The sequence below is a fragment of the Hyposmocoma kahamanoa genome, unplaced genomic scaffold, assembly GCF_003589595.1.
Source record: "Hyposmocoma kahamanoa isolate Upper Pololo Valley unplaced genomic scaffold, ASM358959v1 93, whole genome shotgun sequence".
NCBI lineage: Eukaryota > Metazoa > Arthropoda > Insecta > Lepidoptera > Cosmopterigidae > Hyposmocoma > Hyposmocoma kahamanoa.
In genome coordinates this window covers 2,903,126-2,922,090 of record NW_020654810.1, presented here as the reverse complement: position 1 = coordinate 2,922,090, position 18,965 = coordinate 2,903,126, and the positions used below count along the sequence as shown (strand labels likewise).

Here is an 18,965-nt window from a genome sequence, read left to right as displayed (position 1 = left end):
GAGCTAATCTCCCAGAACTTCCATCAATCTAAAGACCTTATAACCTAAGTTTTGAATACGGACAGTCGGCATCAGTATCGAAGATTTAAATACAGGTTGCCTTAATAGAATTCCTTCCCAGCGGTCTTGGGAACATCGCCCATAATTTTGGAGTAGCGGGTCCGGAGATAGCAGTACTTATTCCTTACCTAAGAATTGCGTCGCCTATTGAAGACAACTTTACGTCGATTCTATTATGGGTATACGGAGTTATATCTAAAGGGGGAGATATTTTGTTCGAAATACAAACATTGTAACTGATAATAGAATAAACATTGCATGCATAAAAACTATATTGGAAAAAGTTGATCAAACTTTTGTACCATATTTGAAGTTAACACAATTATGGACCAAAATGCTGTCCTTGGGGAACACCTCATTTTTGCATCGTAATTATTACGATTTGATAACTGGTTTTCAACTTATAAACAATTCTCGTATTTTCAGATAGTTTTATCTAATTAAATACAGAATATCTGAAAATTACCCTAGCTACTTACAACCCGTTTCTTGATTTTAATCTTCCAGCACGCGTTGTTCGATTTAAAATCTTTTGGTTAATTTATCTTTCTCTTTGACCCACAGCCCGACACAGTCCCGCAAGCCAGCATCGACATGACAACAGTCCTGGAAGTGAGCGAAGCGGATAGTGTGACTGGACATGCTCACAGCCTGGCCATCACGGCTCCTGAAAGGGTCACCTTCGTCAAGGGCACTTGTCGGGAAGAGGCGAGGTGGTGGGCTGATGTGCTGAGTGTTTATCCAAGAAGCAAGGTTAGTGCTTTAATCATTATCGTTCTTCCTTGTATGCTTTGTAATTTACGACACTACTCGATCTTTTAGTATTGACGTTGTTAGCCACCACAAGGCAATGCATTCCAATAAGGTTCAACATGGCAAGAAAACCATTATATTTTTCTGAGTGTTTGATCTTTGTATTAATAATTATAACAAACTAGTGAAGTAATTTCACTTAAAAAATAATTGTATATCAATTCAATAAAAATTTAATTTATACAGTGAATAGCGACATCTCTCCCAGGATGGTAGCTGTAAAGGTACTAACTGGGTGATAAATCTGTCATGATTTCTCATAGATCCTTTAAACGCAACAAAGTCTATCTGTTTTACGACCGAATTGATCAATCCATTTTTCATTGAAATACATTTCAATCGATTTTCATAAAAACCGAATCGATTGCGATTGTGCATCCCTAGTAAGTAGTAAGTGAGAGTCCAAAGGATTGCAAGGTGTGTATTATGTGGAGTTGCCTCGTTTTCGTCTAAAAAATATTTTTTTTTACATCAAAGCTTTTCGATGTGAAAAATTTTTTTTTTAAATCGTTTTGGTGGAAATTGCTTAAAGCGATAAGACCGCCCATTGTATCACCGCTTATTTTTTATTTAATTGTATTGTATTTGTTTCCTTTTTTGGTGTACAATAAAAAAAATTGTATTATATTGTATTGTAATATACTCTACAATAATTTCGGTAATTTCAGAGGGAGGTATTTACCACTCTATATGTATTATGTATTACTTGTTTGAAGTTTAAGTAAATATGTTGTGCTTATTCCGATCTCCGATAATCATTTAAGTTAGATAAGTGGTTGCTGTACCAAATAGTGACTATGTGAGACAACGCGTCAAGCTGTCGTTAATGTAATGAGATAACGACCGGAAGAACAATTTGTCCACTTGCCCGTGTAATCAGTTAATGGTTTAAAGTGCTAACACTCGTGTTGCATGTCGATTGTACTGGTTTCTTGGAGTCTAGAATTGGAGTCGTAAACTTCTTCTTGTCATAACGCTGACATAGACTTGCAGTCCAGAACGTTTTCAATCGTGGAGAAGGGATTTGTCAATCGGCGTAAGATTCTCGGTGATTGTTGCCCAGGATGTGGCAGATTTACAGGACCCCTTCACCTATCGTCGTAAACTATTTTTTAACCAACTTCAAAAAAGGAGGAGGTTCTCAATTCGACTCTACATTTTTTTTGTGTGTGTATGTGTTTTTTACTGGAAAGAGTGTACCCGATTGCATTAAAACATGGCAAATGGACGTAATTAATTTTTTAAAGAATTGATATTCAATTACTTTTGTGAAATTACGCCACTAGTGTGTTATAATTATTAATACAAAGATCGAACACTCAGAAAAAAATCCTTCGATCCTGCCGGATTCGAACCGACGTCTTCTAACAAACCGTGCTAAGGCACGGAACGAACCAGTGGACCTCATGAATTTTTTCTGTGTCCTTGTTGTTGGATCTTTTGTATTTGGTTTTCAACGACTTTTTAGCTGTAGCGCCGTCTATAAATAAATACAAAATTATTTATTTCTCCTCACAAAGCTAAATGGCACGTATTAACAATAAGGTACTTAGTTAGTTACATTTGTGGGACACTGGAGCCTAAACTAAGTCTAGTTGATAATGGAGAGACAAGAGACACTACATTAAACAGTATTATATTAACCTTACAGTACAGTATTATATTAACCTTAGAGCCAAGTCCAAACTCCTGGTAGCACGATTTCGTGTAATCATGGCAAACGACATTTGTATTAGGAACTGTATATGTTTTTACAATATGATTCTGGAGCACTTAATAACGGAAATGCTTATCTTATCTAATGATATGTATTTAAAAACTACATTAAAATTTTAATACAATCTCATAAATGAGAAGTCTATGAAAGTATTTCGTAAATAGATGTAATACGATCTTTGAGGTCGTTTTTTTTTATAAAAACGTTATAATTGTTATGATATCAAGTAGTGTGCTTGGTGTAAGCGTTAAGCCTATCCGTAATAGTTGTAATGCCACTGTAGAACTTTAAAGATCCTGTTGATTGAAAGTAAATATTTTCAATTTGATATTGAAATATGATTTGACCACGGCGCCTCTATATCCCCCTATTACAGTTATTGAACTTAAGTCTTAATTGGCACCTTATCTCAATAATAATGAAAACACCACATTCACTAACAATTTGCTAAAGCGCCTCAGAACTCGTGGGCAATAATTTTCACAGCACTTACTTCACATTAGAGCTCGTAAGGAAACTAGAAGGGGAGAGGGGTCAAAATACAGTGTTTACATTTCTAAATGCGCAGGAGTGGAGTAATGAGTTGCGTTTCCTGCGAGAAAGCGCGTGCGTGTAAATTGTAGTGATTTTTGTAGCGTCAAGATTGATTTTGATTGGTCTTGCATTTGTTTTTTTTTTCATTTCTTTATATAACATCAAACCACAAGCGACACTCCTATCCATTTATGTTTTCCGGGTAATGCCAAGTGAAGGGACTAACAAGTTCTAGGCCTGGTGGTAAGCGATATGCCTGTTCATAACAGTTGCCGTGCCACTCAGAGCTGTAAACTGCAAAGATTGGAAGGGCTCTGCCACTGCGCCTGTCACCCTGACACATAAGTTGACAAGTCCATGTACCTATAATTTCACCAGCATCCCAGATAAGGTGGCAGTACTTTCCTGGACGATCTCTTTCACAAAGAGCTCTACTGCAATTAAAACTGGTATTATAAAGTTGCAAAGACCTGAGAATATAAAAAAAAAGTACGCAGTAGATATAATAATGACCTAGTATAAAGCATTGTTTTTCAAAGTGGTATTTACCGTCCTCCAGTGAGCGCTGTAGAGTTAAGACTCTTGCTCATACTTCTCAGGGGAGTCTGCCTTACGTATGAGCTGTAGAGTTTAACCAATATTCATTTGAATTTAATCGATTTAATTAAAAATTTCTTAATACATGGACAATTATTTATAAGCACTTTAGTATATAATACAGTTCCAATTGTATTTATTTTAAAAGAAACATGATAAATCGACTGTGAACTGGCAATCGGTACTATCTCAATTTTGACAACTTTACAGGTGAACAAAAAAATTGTTTGCGTCTGTCGTTTATATAGCATCTGGTTTATTAAATAAAAATACGTAGTTTTTAAATATTTTTATTACACATGCATATATGTACACTATGTATTTTTATTTAATAAACCAGATGCCGTATAATAGATTGTGCAACAAGTGCATAAAACGCGTCATTTTACCCGAGAAGAGTATATACATATATGTATATGGATACTTAAGTCGAGGATAAAATGGGTTTTATGAACGAGTTATAAACTGCTTTTCACTTCGATTGCGAGGAAATTAAACAGCAATATTACAAATAAACGATTATTTAATTAAAATTGAATGTAAAATTACAACAATTAGACATATTTAATGTGATGTTTTTTATTTTATGCATTAGAACATAAAATCCTATTTTGTGCAACCTACACCCGGCATAAATACGAACTTTAAGAGCATGAGAAGTGAAAAGCTTTTTTCTTCATCCTGTAAAGTTATCAAATTTGAGATGGTACCGGTTGCCAGTTCACCGTCGATATACAATTAGTTAGTATTATTTAGCAAAATTAGTTATATTTGTGTATGAGTTTACATTTACGAGATGTTTCTCTGGTGGATGCATTAGTTTGAAAGAATTCTCTATATTATTTTTTTTTTAAAACGTATATATGTATTAATTGTTATAAATGCTCGTGAAGGGGCTCCTATATATATATCCTATATATATATACATATGTACATAATTATACTTCTATATGTGCTCCTCATTCAATCGAAAAACTGTTTAAGTAAACTGCGGTTAACGGTGTTGGTTAATCATTAAGTCACTATTTGTTAGTTATAGCTATGTACTATTTGTAATGTGTAACTGTTTGTTGACCGCAATAAATAAAAAAATATTAAATAAAAATGTCGATTTCAAGTGTAATTTGCTTATATAGTCAATAAAGAACATTTTACTTTGTAACACACTGATTATTTCAAAATCTCTATAATAATAGTCGGTGAAGGATGACAAACACTACGCTCTTACCTGTCCGCGTCGTAACATCAAACTCTGTTGTTTTTCTATAAAATCCTGCAACCCGTTTGTTGTCAGTGCATCTCAGGTTACACCTGTCTATACTATCTTCTCGCAGGATGTAAACGCAAGTTTTTGCTACGCAGTATAGATATTGTAATTAGTAGTTAATTATACTTCGCTTTTGATGAGACACGTGCCCAGCAGTGGCCTCGTATGGCCCTTAAGAGTTAATTTACATTGCCGCGGAACCATAGTATGATAAACTTTGTCAATTATGTAACACACAAACTAGATACGAGTACCAACTGAGTAGAGACGAAAAAAAACTATGACAGTGCCTTAGGCCTCGATTACTATGAGAACCAATGTCACCAAAACTCACACATTCTTATTTAAAACACTACAAAATCTTAATATTGATAGGTCGTAGTTTCAAATTCAAAAAGAAGTAACAAATTCTGGATTATTATTACAATTTAAACTTTAGGCATACCTATTATGACAAGTTACAACGTTTTGATATTATATTGCAATTTCAATCAATGTGCTGCCATCTGGCGGTTAGTTTCTGAACCACGACGAATTTAGTTCTCCAAAAAATAAGCGACCGTATTGCAGGTGTATAAGCTTTGCTTTCGTTTCTTGTAACAAAAAAATTATTTCGATAAACAGAAAATTGAAAATTTATTGAATAAAACATTCCTTTTATATGAAATATCACCACGGGTAATAGTAATATTTCTGGTGCGGCTGTGATTTTTGCACTCCAAAACAGAATTCGAAAGAATGACACAACTATACCATACAAAGCGAATATGGCGGACTGAGCTCACCTATAGTTGGCACGCATTCCGATGCGTCCGCGTTAACTAACCACTTGTACTGCATTTATTGTTCTGTGGTTTAGGCCATAGGTCGCCAAGCGGGCCCAATGCGGGTTAGGCACTTCGCAAGTTTTCCAAGGGTTGGGAACCTTCTTCGACGTGTTGGTTTCGTCACGATATTATCACAAATGCACGTAAATTACCCCAGTGGCGTAGCGTAGACTTCTGCCGCCCGGGGCCTACCCTAAATTTGCTTCCCCTCTATTTTCACGATTACATAGGTAGTTCGTTCGGGCAGGTTCGGCTCGATTGTGTATTTATGTTCGCCTGCCGTTCCCACTTTTGTGTTGTTCAAGATTTCGTTTTCTCAATTAGTGGAATTTATTTTCTAATTCTAACTAAAACAATAATAATATTGACAAACCAATGGAGTGTTTTCACAAAAATGTATGAATATCATTGTATAAAACATCATGATGATATAAGTAGATGAAAAAATTATATTCACTTTTTACTCTTCACATAACTTTACTGTGCCAGCGATCCAGATGTAATGCAATATGGGTCCGGGAGCGATATCGTGACGTCACAATGCACGCGCGCCGCGTGACGCGAGGCGGTCGCCCTTGAGTTCAAATGCCCACTGCCGGCACAGGTCTTGATGATTTTATCCTTTGAGCTAGGACCTTTTTTAACTAGCAAATGTATTTGTGTCCTGTATAAATGCTACTGTTGATTATGGATCACTTCATTTTAAGACTTTATAGCAATCACAGTAGCCTAATAATACGTGTTGAAAATTTCTCATGCTTCAGAATGTAAAGAACATTATCCAGGTTCCTTTGATGTTAGAATAAGTAAACTAATTAGCGAGAAAAAGGCCAAATTAAAACAAGTGAAACTGAAATTAGAATTAGATATTATATATAGGTACTTAATTATTAATAATTGCAATCCAATGTCTCAGTATGGACGAGTCGCAACTACGAACTATAGCAGCTATAATGCTATTAGTCTTATCTAGCACTCTCTGTCTAAGAGAAGAAACCTTTCTAAGCGCAGCAGCAAACCCGTCCGTACGTGCTAACAAAAACATTTCAGATTCACTACAGTATCTTGGCAATTTAAACATAGGTCTAAATACAATGTTATATTGAACGCGGATGGCATTGTACGCTTGTTTGGTACAGTTAATCCACAAACTACACACATATAGTGTTTGACAGTACGACTTAAAGAGCTGCAACTTTAACTTGATCTAAACAGAGTGCAAATCTCCTGTCCTACATATTACCACGCATTGCCAACCCTTCCTCGCTCAATATCGTCATTATAACTAAGATTTTCAGTAACTATATGACCAAGATAACGGAATTTATCCACCATAACCAACCTACTACCATACAGACACAAATCAGGTACAAAATCTAGTTCTTTTTTGTATTTGATGACCATAAAAACTGTTTTATTAATATTAAAAACTGTTTTATAAATATTTTAATAGTATCATTTAATCCATAGGTAAAATTTTTACACTTGAAAACGTAAGTTTTTAAGTTACTACCTTGAGAAGAACGAATAACTGCCAGGTAATAACTGCCTGTTCCAGGTTCGATTCCCGGGCCGGGAGAAATACTGTATGGCCTACATTTATTTCTCTCAGAGTTTGGATGTAACTTGTGGTTGTCTATGTGTGTGTCCATGGCACCCGCGACACAGGGTTTCCCTAGCGCGGGGCTATATTGAGTGTATACGTAACGTGAAGTCATTGGTTGTACCTCCTTTACGTATCATTTCTAACTAGGCTCTTGTCGATGCGATGCAGTAATCCCCAGCTTTCTCTATTCTAACTTTGATTTCTACGACACGATACTACCTTTTTCCCGTATCTGATCTAAATAACTTCGTCTTCATCTATCTGTTGCCTCTCTTTCCTAAGATCTTGCCTTCCATAACGCTACTAAACTGTCGTGATGAATGGGATACCCAAAACATCTTTCCCCTTCGATTCTCTATTGTCTTTAATAAACTTAAAAAACGTAAACAAATTGTTGTATAGGGTGATAATGTTTCGATCTGAACATGATAATTTAAATCACGTGAGTGATTCAATTAAAAAATCGCCACACGCATAACAGCATAATAGCACTGCCTCAGCGCCCGTCACCCTGGGATATAAAGTTGACAAGTACCATGTGCCTGTAATTTCCTCATCGCCGTAACAATTCAAAACTGGAACACAGATGTCGCTTAGCTAGCATATTATACTACTCACCTGCTACTTGTTTATGTGTTTTGTTCTGTATGTAAGCAGACAAACGACGAGATACGAGAGGTGCGAAATCAAAAATGGAAAACCATCACAAAAATTTAAATCTAAATTCAGGCTATACCAGACCAGGCTATATAACGATACCAAATAACGGGACGAACTTGGTAACAGTTGCAGTGCCACTTGATACATAACGTTGACAAGTCCCATTTGTCAGCAGTTTCACCAGCATCCTTCGACACTGGAACGCAGTAACGCTCGCAAAATAACTGCTTGGCGGTTGAAATAAGTAAGATGGCGGTACTTCCCTTGACGAATTTTTTCACAAGGAATTTATTGCTAATATATTTATTTATAAATGCCCGTTTGACCTTCAACTCGCCTGATGGAAAGTGACGATAAGCAGCTTGATTTTGATTGCCTCTCCTGATCGGAAACTACGTCATTTCCGAGTCGAGGCGCATAATTGCAATTCACAACTGGCCGATATGAAACTTTTGACATTTCTAATCGGAAAGTTTCAAATTAGAAAGATATAGTAAAAATCAAGTTCAGGTTCGCCATAAAGGTACGTATATATGCAAATGTTAGAAGTAATATCCTATGTGCATTGTGGTGTTATTAAACCCCAAGAATATTAGGAAGTCCCACAACTTAGAATGTATTCTTAAACTATGTCCCCATTACATAGGTATCTTTTGGTTACTGGTAACCAATGCACACATGTCCTCGAAATCTTTCCACGACCCGACACGCGTGACTCGTTGATTGTTAAACAAAATTACATATGCAGTCAACCTCTCACGTGGAACGTTGCTCTTGCTGTTTTTGCGACAGGAAATATAACGTTGTTAAGACAGACAGCTGAGTTGTGACCTTAAATTGAGCGAGATCAACCCAATTGTACAATTATCCGATCAGTAATCGGTTATTCGAAGAATCATCCGACTTCACACGGGTGTAGGGCTGCTCCAAAAAGTTATATTCTTTATGACACAAACCGTCAAATAATCGGGCGGTCAACTTGACGATGAATGGATACCACCGCAAGAAAGCATCCTTTTGATACCGGATTGGAACATAAGATCTGAAGTTCCTTTCGATACGCTAGTCTGTTTACATTATGCTCATAAATTCATGACGCAACGAAACGTTCCGGCAACAGGCAAGGTCGCGATTCAAACTTAGTAAGCTAACTAGTAAGTAAGTAAACTAGCACCCTTTTGGATTTGTTAAAAATACTCCGCCCTGTCGTTCATGCACAAAGATTTGCCATGCGCGGTTTTTAATGGTTAGCCAAATTTTGATTCGTAATTCTAGGGTCGGCGGACTGAAGCACATAAGTCAAAATCCAACATCATTCATTTAAATTAATACACCTACCGGCTAATGCATACAAGTCAAATTCATTTGTTACTTCATAAATTTGTAACTTTATTCTAGAGGCGTCTTTTTCAAATTTATCATTCTCTTCACGTCTTCCTACACTATAAACAACAAAAAAAATATATAATTATATACTAGCAAATGAAGCAATTTTTTGACTTATGTGCTTTAGTCCGCCGACCCTAGAATTAACAACTACACACACAATATATCCTTGCAGAAATGTGGCAACCCTGTCGATTTCACGATCGTCCTACTTCGAATAAATAGGCCGCTGTAATTAGTGCAGGATCGTGTTACACTGCGCCCGCGTGTCCGCAACTCTATTTCGACACTTATGTGTGTCATTAGATTATCCAAATAAATATATGAATAAATTTTTCGTATGTAGTAACGGGAGCACTGCGTCAGTTGAAGTACGTTCTTTTTTTTGTATAAACCATTCCATTATATTAAAGAGTTTCCAAATTATAACCACCAGTATCAACCCCATTATACATCCCACTGCTGGGATCGGATTTTTTTTTATAATATTAAGTGACGGCACGAACAAGTCGTGCGCGTGATGGGAAGCTACACGCCTGTCCATAACAGTTACAGTGCCACTCTGAGCTTTAAATTGCAAAGATCTGAGGCCACTGCGCCCGTCTCCCTGAGACATAAGTTGACAAGTCCCTTACTCTTCAAAACCGAAACACAGTCATCCTGACATTACTGTTTGGCGGCAGAAATAGGTAAGGTGGCAGCACTACCCTGGACGTACTCTTTAACAAGGAGTTCTACTGCTACGAATTTACCTCCGGATTATCTCAAGGAGAGGGTTTACTCTGCAACACCGACTCAATGCGGGTTGGTGACTCCACACATTTTAAAGGGTTACGAACCTTCTTCGGCAAGCAGGTTTTATCACGATGTTCTTCTTCACAATTTAGAAATTATAAGATCGAATACAGATAAAAATTCCTTCGACTTGACAGGATTTGAACCTGGGAGCCTACTTTAGTTCTCCATTCGACACCCATCCGAAACAATTACTGTCAAATAAATAATAATACTCAATAAAATTAAAAGACAAAGTTAAGTTTCCATACAAAACATTAAGAACCATGTACTTGGCATGTATTTGGCGAATAAATTGTGCTGGAATGACAGAGACAAAAGATCAGACTCGGTTCGCTCGTTTCCTCGATTTCACTCCTTCAGGGGAAGCTTTCGGTTTGCTTCGTCTAAATGTTGGAATGACATTCCACCCCCGATTAAACTTAGCCAGTCATTGCATACTTTCAAAAGAAAGTGTAATGGCTACTTAACATACAAAAATCACAATGTTAAATTGTTATCGTAATTGCACTATAACGTAGCAAATCGTTACTTTGTTTTAAGTTTCTTCGTAATTTATTTGTCACCTAAGTAAGTTAAAAGTATGTAAGAAGTTTGTATCCGGTGTTTAATGTATTACTTGTAATATATATATACTCATGTGCTCATCGAAATAGTAAATTAATTTTAAGCATGTCTTATAAATTTAAAATATAATTTCTGTGATGATTGACAATTGTCAGCAGCGGATGTCCATGTATGAAGGTGGAACCTGAAAAGCAGCAGTAGTGCTGAGGTTCCATCCTTTTCATTGGCACTAGAGTCCACATTTCCGAAACTCTTTACTGTTAACCATTTTATTGTAAATGAGCTTATGAATAAATGTCTTATTATTATTGGCGGACTCAGTATTCACATACGGGTTGAACAGCTACGTACAAACAACACTGCTTAAAACAATTGTACCTGTTAAAATTACGCACAATTCTTTGGTCACAAAAAAACAAATCAATGATATTAAGTTTATTAAATTCACGAAGTTTTACTCTACTAGTTTGTTACAATTGTTAAAATACAAAAAAAGTGTTAATATTATAATTATTACAGCGACATCTCTATTCAACCCCCGGTAGCTGTAAAGGTGCGTGAAGAAAAACTTTTAGAGATTTCTCAGAGCTGGCGCTACGGCAAAAAGTCGTTAAAAATCAAAAACAAACATCTGAAACAAGCACAAAGAGAAATTCATAAGGTCTTGCTGGTTCGTTCCGTAACTTAGTTGGGAGAACGTCAGCCACGTTATGGTTCAGCCTACCTTTGTGTTCGATCTTTGTATTAATAATTATAACAAACTAGTGGAGTAATTTCACAAAAATATACAACAATAATAATAACGCACACACTCAACATAGCCCCGCACTAGGGAAACCCTGTGTCGCGGGTGCCATGGACACACATAGACAACCACAAATTACACCCAAAATCACGAGAGAAATAAATTTAGACCATACAAATATTTCTCCCGGTCCGGGAATAGAACTTGGGACCTCTGCATGGCTGTCCGGCATGGTAGAAATTAGAGACATTGGTATCCAAACCGATTCTATTTAGAAGATGAGACAGGTGTAATAACATATGTGTGGTATGCAAGTTCCCTGGTGAAAATTAAACTCAGTATCTTCTAGAGACCTATAATATCTCGGCTATAACCCACGTTGGTTCAGAACAAAGACCAGCCGCGAATCATGACAAAAAATATGAAATAGTACGTACCCACATACACGTGGTTGTATGTGTATTGTGAGCAAAAACGTGTTGGGGGCACAGGCCCCTTTTGATGCGAGCCGTCAGGTGCTGTTAACTCTGCGAGATGAAGTGTGAGAGAAACAAGTCAGCTAAATAAGTTGAGGATATTAGTAATGGGGTCTGCATGTTGTAAATGACAGAATATTACGTACGCACTGTACGCGCTCCCCGTGTCGCGCCGGTGCCGAACGGTGCACCCACGCAACGCGCTGTCATTCTAAGTCGTCTAATGTCATTTAGGAAGGAGATACAGTACCATAACGTTAGGTCATAACGCAAAGTAAGTCCTAGAAAGGGTAGAAGTGTAAAAAATAGAGACAAAGATACTGTATTTGAAAGGGAGTCAAGACCCGTATGTGAAAAGCAATCAAGTACTGTCAATGCTTCTCAAGATTAGCAGATAGCAAGTAGCCTTGAGAAGATGATGTCAGTCACAGAATATCCACTTTGCAAAATGTCCCTTTTTACAGAATATCTCTTTCACGGAACGTTTCCTTCGCATGTTTCTTTCGTGGATAAAACGGTGTTGTTTATAATGTTGTCATATAGGCCTGAGAGGTTGTTATTATTTTACAAACAATCCTCTATCGACCATTAGAAGAAGACGGCCACATATAACGTTTTCAAGTATAAAGCAGTACATAGTACTACAAAAACCGCCCTCAAAAGTCATTCATCCCCAAGTTTGCCACTTTTAGAGGTGGAATATTTTCTTCCAATTTAAATAGGACCACATCTGAGGTACCCTCTTTCCAACAAAAAAAGAATCATCAAAATCGGTTCACGAGTTATCGCGAAATTATACATACGAAAAAACATATAGTTTGAATTGAGAACCGCCACCGTTTTTTCAAGTCGGTTAAAAATACAGAATATTTTTGAAAAGGCTGGAGAGAACTGTAGTAAGACAGGTTTTTCAGAATCGTGCAAATTGACGATTCATAGTTTCCGCCTACTTCAATGGGATTCCCATCCCCAAAAGGAAAAGTAAATGTAATGTTAATGAAAAAGTTTCCTTGTATATCTACTGCTTTACGGAACCCTAAAAATTAAGATTTCGCGATAAGAAATCGAATCACTACCGGTTCTGTGGATTGCGCACGCGACTAGTTAGAATTACATAAACTGTACACGTATATATAACATAGCATATACATATAATATGTAATATAACATATACGTTCTGCTATAAAAAGAGGTAACTTATAGACTTAAAGATAACAATCAAAGATTTTACTTTATGTCACATTTGAATGCTTTAGATGGCTGCGGGATTAGCCGCGAGTAACTTAAATAATATAACGGATTATAAACATTTTTTTTAAACTGCTATTTGTGATTATTTGTAAATCTGCTGCCTAAAAACCGCCGTTAAATAAAAGGTGTTACTTTTTTCGCCATAGCCGCGAAAAAAAACTAGAACACCGCATTGCACGGTCTCACCCATCTGGGGGGGATGGATCAAGCGTCCGACCCTCCTCTCTTTACCGCGGGAACCTTGGCAGAAGTCAAGGTGGCCGAAGGCGTCGTGGAAACGCACTCGCACCTCACACGCAACACCCGACAAGAGGGTGCGCCGGGGTTTTAGTGGGTATGTCCTGAACTGGGGAGTCAGTCCCACAAAACCCTCGGTAACCTATCACAAAGCCGAAAATTTTTTGTCTGAAATAATGTTTTTTCGAATTGTCATTTCACCGAAATCCGAATTATAACGAAATAGTTGTTCTTTTACGATATGTTGAATGTTTATCGCAAAGACACGATTAGGTTCGGTTAAGTTAGGTTTAAAAGAAAAAACATTTTTCTCTCAAAATTACTTTCGAGGTTACTACACGCAAAATAAGCGCTTTGTCGTCGAGTTGCGGATACCAGCCCGTTGCACCAAGTACCAAGTACCAAGGACTTTCGAGGTTATGAAATTTCGACCAAACGTTATTTCTGGAAAATGTCATTTCAGACTACTGATAGTCAAAACCCTCGGGTCATTCCGTGCTCGAGGTTATGCATAAAGCATTTCCCCCCGTTTAAAAAACAAAAGAATAACTGGAACTATGGCGGCATGCATCTACGTCTTAATTTCGAAGTTAAGTACCTACCTACGTTAGGGAGTGTTTAGTCCCAATACCTCTCGCCAGCTGGGAAGGAAGACATAGGTTTTTTTTATATCCCCACTGCTCTGGATCTCCCATAAAAGAGAGGGTTTTATTCCACAGTCCGTCACGTTTACCAAGGGTTGTAAACATTCTTCGACTTGCGAGTTTCATCATTATGCATTACGGCCCTATGACCCTAGGCCCCCAAAATCTGGCCCCCCTAGGTCCGGGGCCAGATTTTAGGGGCGGCCAATAGTGACAAAAAATTCACTGATGAAATAACTCAAAGTACCTAAATATTTTAAAGGCACATTATGGCGGGCCGCACTGCACCGCCAAGACTGCAAATCCGCCACTGGAAAGAGCTCGTCCGGGGAAGTACTGCTACCTTACCTATTTCTGCCATCTTACCTATTTCTGCCATCGAGCAATAATGTCAGCTTTACTGTGTTCCGGTTTTGAAGAGCAAGCCTGGTGGTAAAATTACAGGCACACGGGACTTGTCAACTTATGTCTCAGGGCGCAGTGGCAGTGCCCCTCAGATCTTTGCGATTTATAGCTCTGAGTGGCACTGGAACTGTTATGGACAGGCGTGTATCTTAACCATCAGGCGCACGACTTGTTCGTCTGTTCACTTGATATTACAAAGAATTTATAACATCATGTGATGATTTCACGTGTGAATGTTGCCCCTCCCATTCTAGCGATATATTTTAATTTAAATTTAATCAGTTTTCAAATTAAGATAAGATACCCTGGGCACTTTCTCTACAACGTTACACCACTTCTAGTACTACAATCCACTCTCAAAAGGAAATGCGTAACGTGAGGCGTAGTTGGCTTTGCTTTCTTGATAATTACTTCGGCGAAACTTCATCGTCTACGTGGAAAAAGGTTCCCCTCCATTCAACCTAACAACTTTTAATTAAATCTTATGCTTCACATAATTATTCGTATTTTCTAATGACATAAATTTGAATGTTCCTAACGTTCATTTTAACCTAATTAAAAGAAACTACTACATATAAAATTCAGCCAGATGCCAACGTTGTATTTTTTTTTATGATGACAGTGCCGCCATCTAGGTTTTAAAGTACAAATTATTTTGCGTGCTATTTTTTTATGAAGACAGTAACGCCATCTTGTGTTTCAATTACGAATTATCGTACGTACTCAATTAGAATCCACGAATTTTCACTTGAAATAGGAGCAAGCAGCTATCCACTTAATCTTAATATCTGAACAAATCCAACCAGCTCAATTGCAGTCTATTTTTTATAGTATGTGTGAAATTAAGAGACTTAACATTAGACTTTCAACGTATTATTTATAGTGTTCGTAATAGTAATAAGAAAAGTTCCAATACTTTTCCAAACGGGAAGTCAGTTAGTTTTTACTGCAGCTAGGAAACGGCAATGGACATCGGAATCCTCCCGCCATACCCGGCAAGGAAACACGAGAGTAATTAATAGTGAAGGAAGTATTAAATCGATTTGAGCGCCGATAGAACTTGTAGAAACTTATTTGAACAATTAGACACTACATCATTGACTTACAATTATATGGACGTCGGGTCCGCGCTAAAAAGTGTCCGCACTTGTAAGGCGCTAAAATCGTATACAGAGCGCCAAACTCCGCTTTAGTCTTCATTTGTTCTACTGACAGCGCGATACTGCGATGACATTACAATTTAAATTTCGAATAGGTTGACTTGGGACATTTTTTTCGTGGTTTTTGTATTAGACCCGTCGTCCATTTATTTGTAAGTCAATGCACTACATGATAAGTTTATATCGAAAGTCATTATTATTACCCATTATTGACGACCCAGTGGTGGCCCAATAGTTTGCATTGTGGGCGCTGAATAAGCAGACCCCGGTTTCGAATCCCGTTAAACGAACTTTTCTAAATTGTTCCAGTGTGGGTGTTCTAGGTAGTGCCCCGGGATAAATTCCGTGGCTGTGGTACCCAAAGTACAGTGAATTCGATTGTTTGACACAACACACTTAAACAATACTAACATGAAGCTTAATTGGCTTAGATATATGAGAAAAAATATATCGGTAATTCTCTGATAAGCGTTCACGACATAATTACATTGGCATTTTTTATTATTTAAGTATTCCATTTTATCGTGCAATATTATTTAATATTCGAGTATAATTTATCGTGAATATTAATTTAATAATTACACGATAATATACTTAAATATTTAAATAATAAAAATTGCCGCGGAAATTATAGTGAACGCTAGTCCGAGAATGACCGAAATAAACACATTTTGTAACCAAATACGAATAGGTAAATCTTAGATGCTTAAATAAGTCTGTAAAGTAAAGAAAAAAAAAATATTATTTAAATTTTATAAAAAAAAATTAAGTTTTTTTATATCAAGTGACAGGACAAACAAGTGCACCGGGCGGTAAAGCCTACTCATAACAGTTGTAGTGCCATTCAGAGCAAAATCGCAAAGATCTGGAGTCACTTCCACTGCGTACGTCCCATGTCCCATCCCATTAGATAAACCTTCTCAACCTTTTTCTTAAAAAACAAAGCAATCCGTTCCAAAATTGAACTTGATATATGGACAACACCAAAACCGAAAAAAGTTCGTTGCTCCTCCCATTATTGTTTAATATCAGCAATTAAGTCTATATAATGGGCTTGTGCAATACAATAACGGTTTTATTGGTGCAATTGAAATTCTTCCTTGGTTAATCGAAGCTGCCAGCTGTTAATAGGAAAATTAGAAGTTTAACAACCTTTGTTGGCTGGTAGAAAATACCGCCATTGTATAGTCGGCGTGGAAATAAACTGTGTGTGTTTGCAATCAATTTATATTAAAAAAACCAAACTTTAGTCAATGAATGTACATAATTTTATTGAAATAAAACCAACCTCATAAGATGCAAACAAGCATCTTATTGATAATCTTTAAGATCGAGGCTCCATAATGCTGCATAATTGCAGTGGGTACATACATTCTATTATAATACATAATAATAGTTAGCCTATATAGTTCAACTGCTGAGCACAGGCCTACTCCCCCAATGAGAGCGCTTAGGCTATAGTTCCCTAGCGGGCCCGATGCGGATTGAGAACTTCACACACATAGATGTTACATTACATACATTTTCTGTTATTTTTGTAAACAGCCATATTTATTTACTAAAATTACGTTCTTCGAATTTTATGAAAAAAAAAAATAACGAAACGAAAAACAGAACAGGTCCAAAATAATAGTTGCCGTAGTGTTTATTGGTGGTATCAAATTGTGTGCAGGAGTGACGATGTTTTTCTTTACGGAAAAGCTCATGGAAAATTCCGAAAAAACCCAAGACGCGGCTTGTGAGGCGGTATGTCAAACTGTTAGTTTTTTTTAAGTATTAAGTGACGGGACGAAGGATGTATATTACATATGTTTAAGTTAGATTTCGTAATCGAAAGTGAGGAAGTTAATTTACTTAAGGTTCGAACGTTTTATTAGTATGGATATTTATTATTACGTCATTCATCCGTATAAAATTTTTTTTATTTTTACTGTTTATTTTCTAAACATTCCGAAATATAGGTTGTCTCATGTTTATTTGTTAAATGGCTAAAGTAACGGCTGTATAAATATGTATAACTACAATATGATTTTTAGAGACGAGAATTTGTTACGAATACTTGTAATAATAATTTATGGTCCATGTACTTCAATTTTAATCAATTATACGCATATTCTGATAAAATCAATTCCGAGAAATCCCGGGTTTTGTAGAAGGGAATATCCAAGTTATTCTTTGGTTTAGCTAAATTAACTCCCTCTATTCAGGTCACTGCTTATATAAAATTTTGTTATTGTTTTTTCTCTTTGGCCAAATTGTTAACTTATAGAAAATAACCTTATAGCATTAGGTCTACCTTTTCTACTACGTCGTATTGTGTAATAAAAGTGCGCCTTAAATTAATTCCGTTTACGAGAATGTCTGCCAATTATTGAATATTGAAAAAACAATTTTAACGCTGGCTTTACTAAAACTAAAAACAAAAGACAGAATAATATTTTTAAAGATGAAACCAAAGAGTTAATGTTCTTTTTTGAAATCGAGATTTCTTTTTAGCGCCGCTATTAACGTTTTACGTACCTACAAACTGAATTTTTTATGCATTTGAATCCAGTTTTATTACCTACTACTAGTGTACATTTTGCGATAAAACACAGCTGTGTTGCTGTATCCTTGTTTTTGTAGCGTGTGTCAAAGAAACTTTTGCACCACCACAGAAAACCCAGGAGCTCCTCGTCTAGCGGCCACAGTGCAAACAGCCACTGAAGCCGTCAAGTTTTGACGCTATTCTTTTTTTAAGTCGTGCTGACGGTAAGCGACACTATAGTAGTTGCAGTGCTACAAAGACTTAAAATTTATGTATATTATATTATGTGGTGAGAGCTAAATCTCTACGTAAATATCAAAAGTAGGTCAATATAAAAAAAAATCAAATTGGGCATGTCCTTAAAAAGGCCAGGTTAAAAGGGCACGCATGAAAAGACTGATAACGTAGGGAACGAAGGTTCATAGCCTCTACCTACCTACCTACTCCAGTGAGTATCGAATACAATTCTGCTAGCCAACGATACGCCTGCTGATAACAGTTGCAATGCCATTCAGAGCTTTAAAGCGCGAACACTTCAAAGACAGCGCCCGTTACCCTTATACATAAAATTGACAAGTCCCACGCGCTTATAATTTAACCAGCTCCCTTACTCTTCAAAACCAAAACGCAGTAATGCTCACATTACTGCTTGGCGGCAGAAATAAGTAAGTTGGCAGCACTTCCTTGGACG

The 18,965-nt window shown here is 36.8% G+C and overlaps 1 protein-coding gene across 1 annotated transcript in view; it reads left to right on the top strand.

Moving 5' to 3' along the window:
• The window catches only part of LOC113237176 (protein outspread), a 474,205-nt gene that overhangs the window by 410,282 nt on the left and 44,958 nt on the right, over positions 1 to 18,965 (top strand). Inside the window, exon 4 of the mRNA XM_026473494.1 lies at positions 625 to 813. Coding sequence (XP_026329279.1) covers positions 625 to 813 — 189 coding nt within the window. The remainder of the gene's footprint in view (positions 1 to 624; positions 814 to 18,965) is intronic.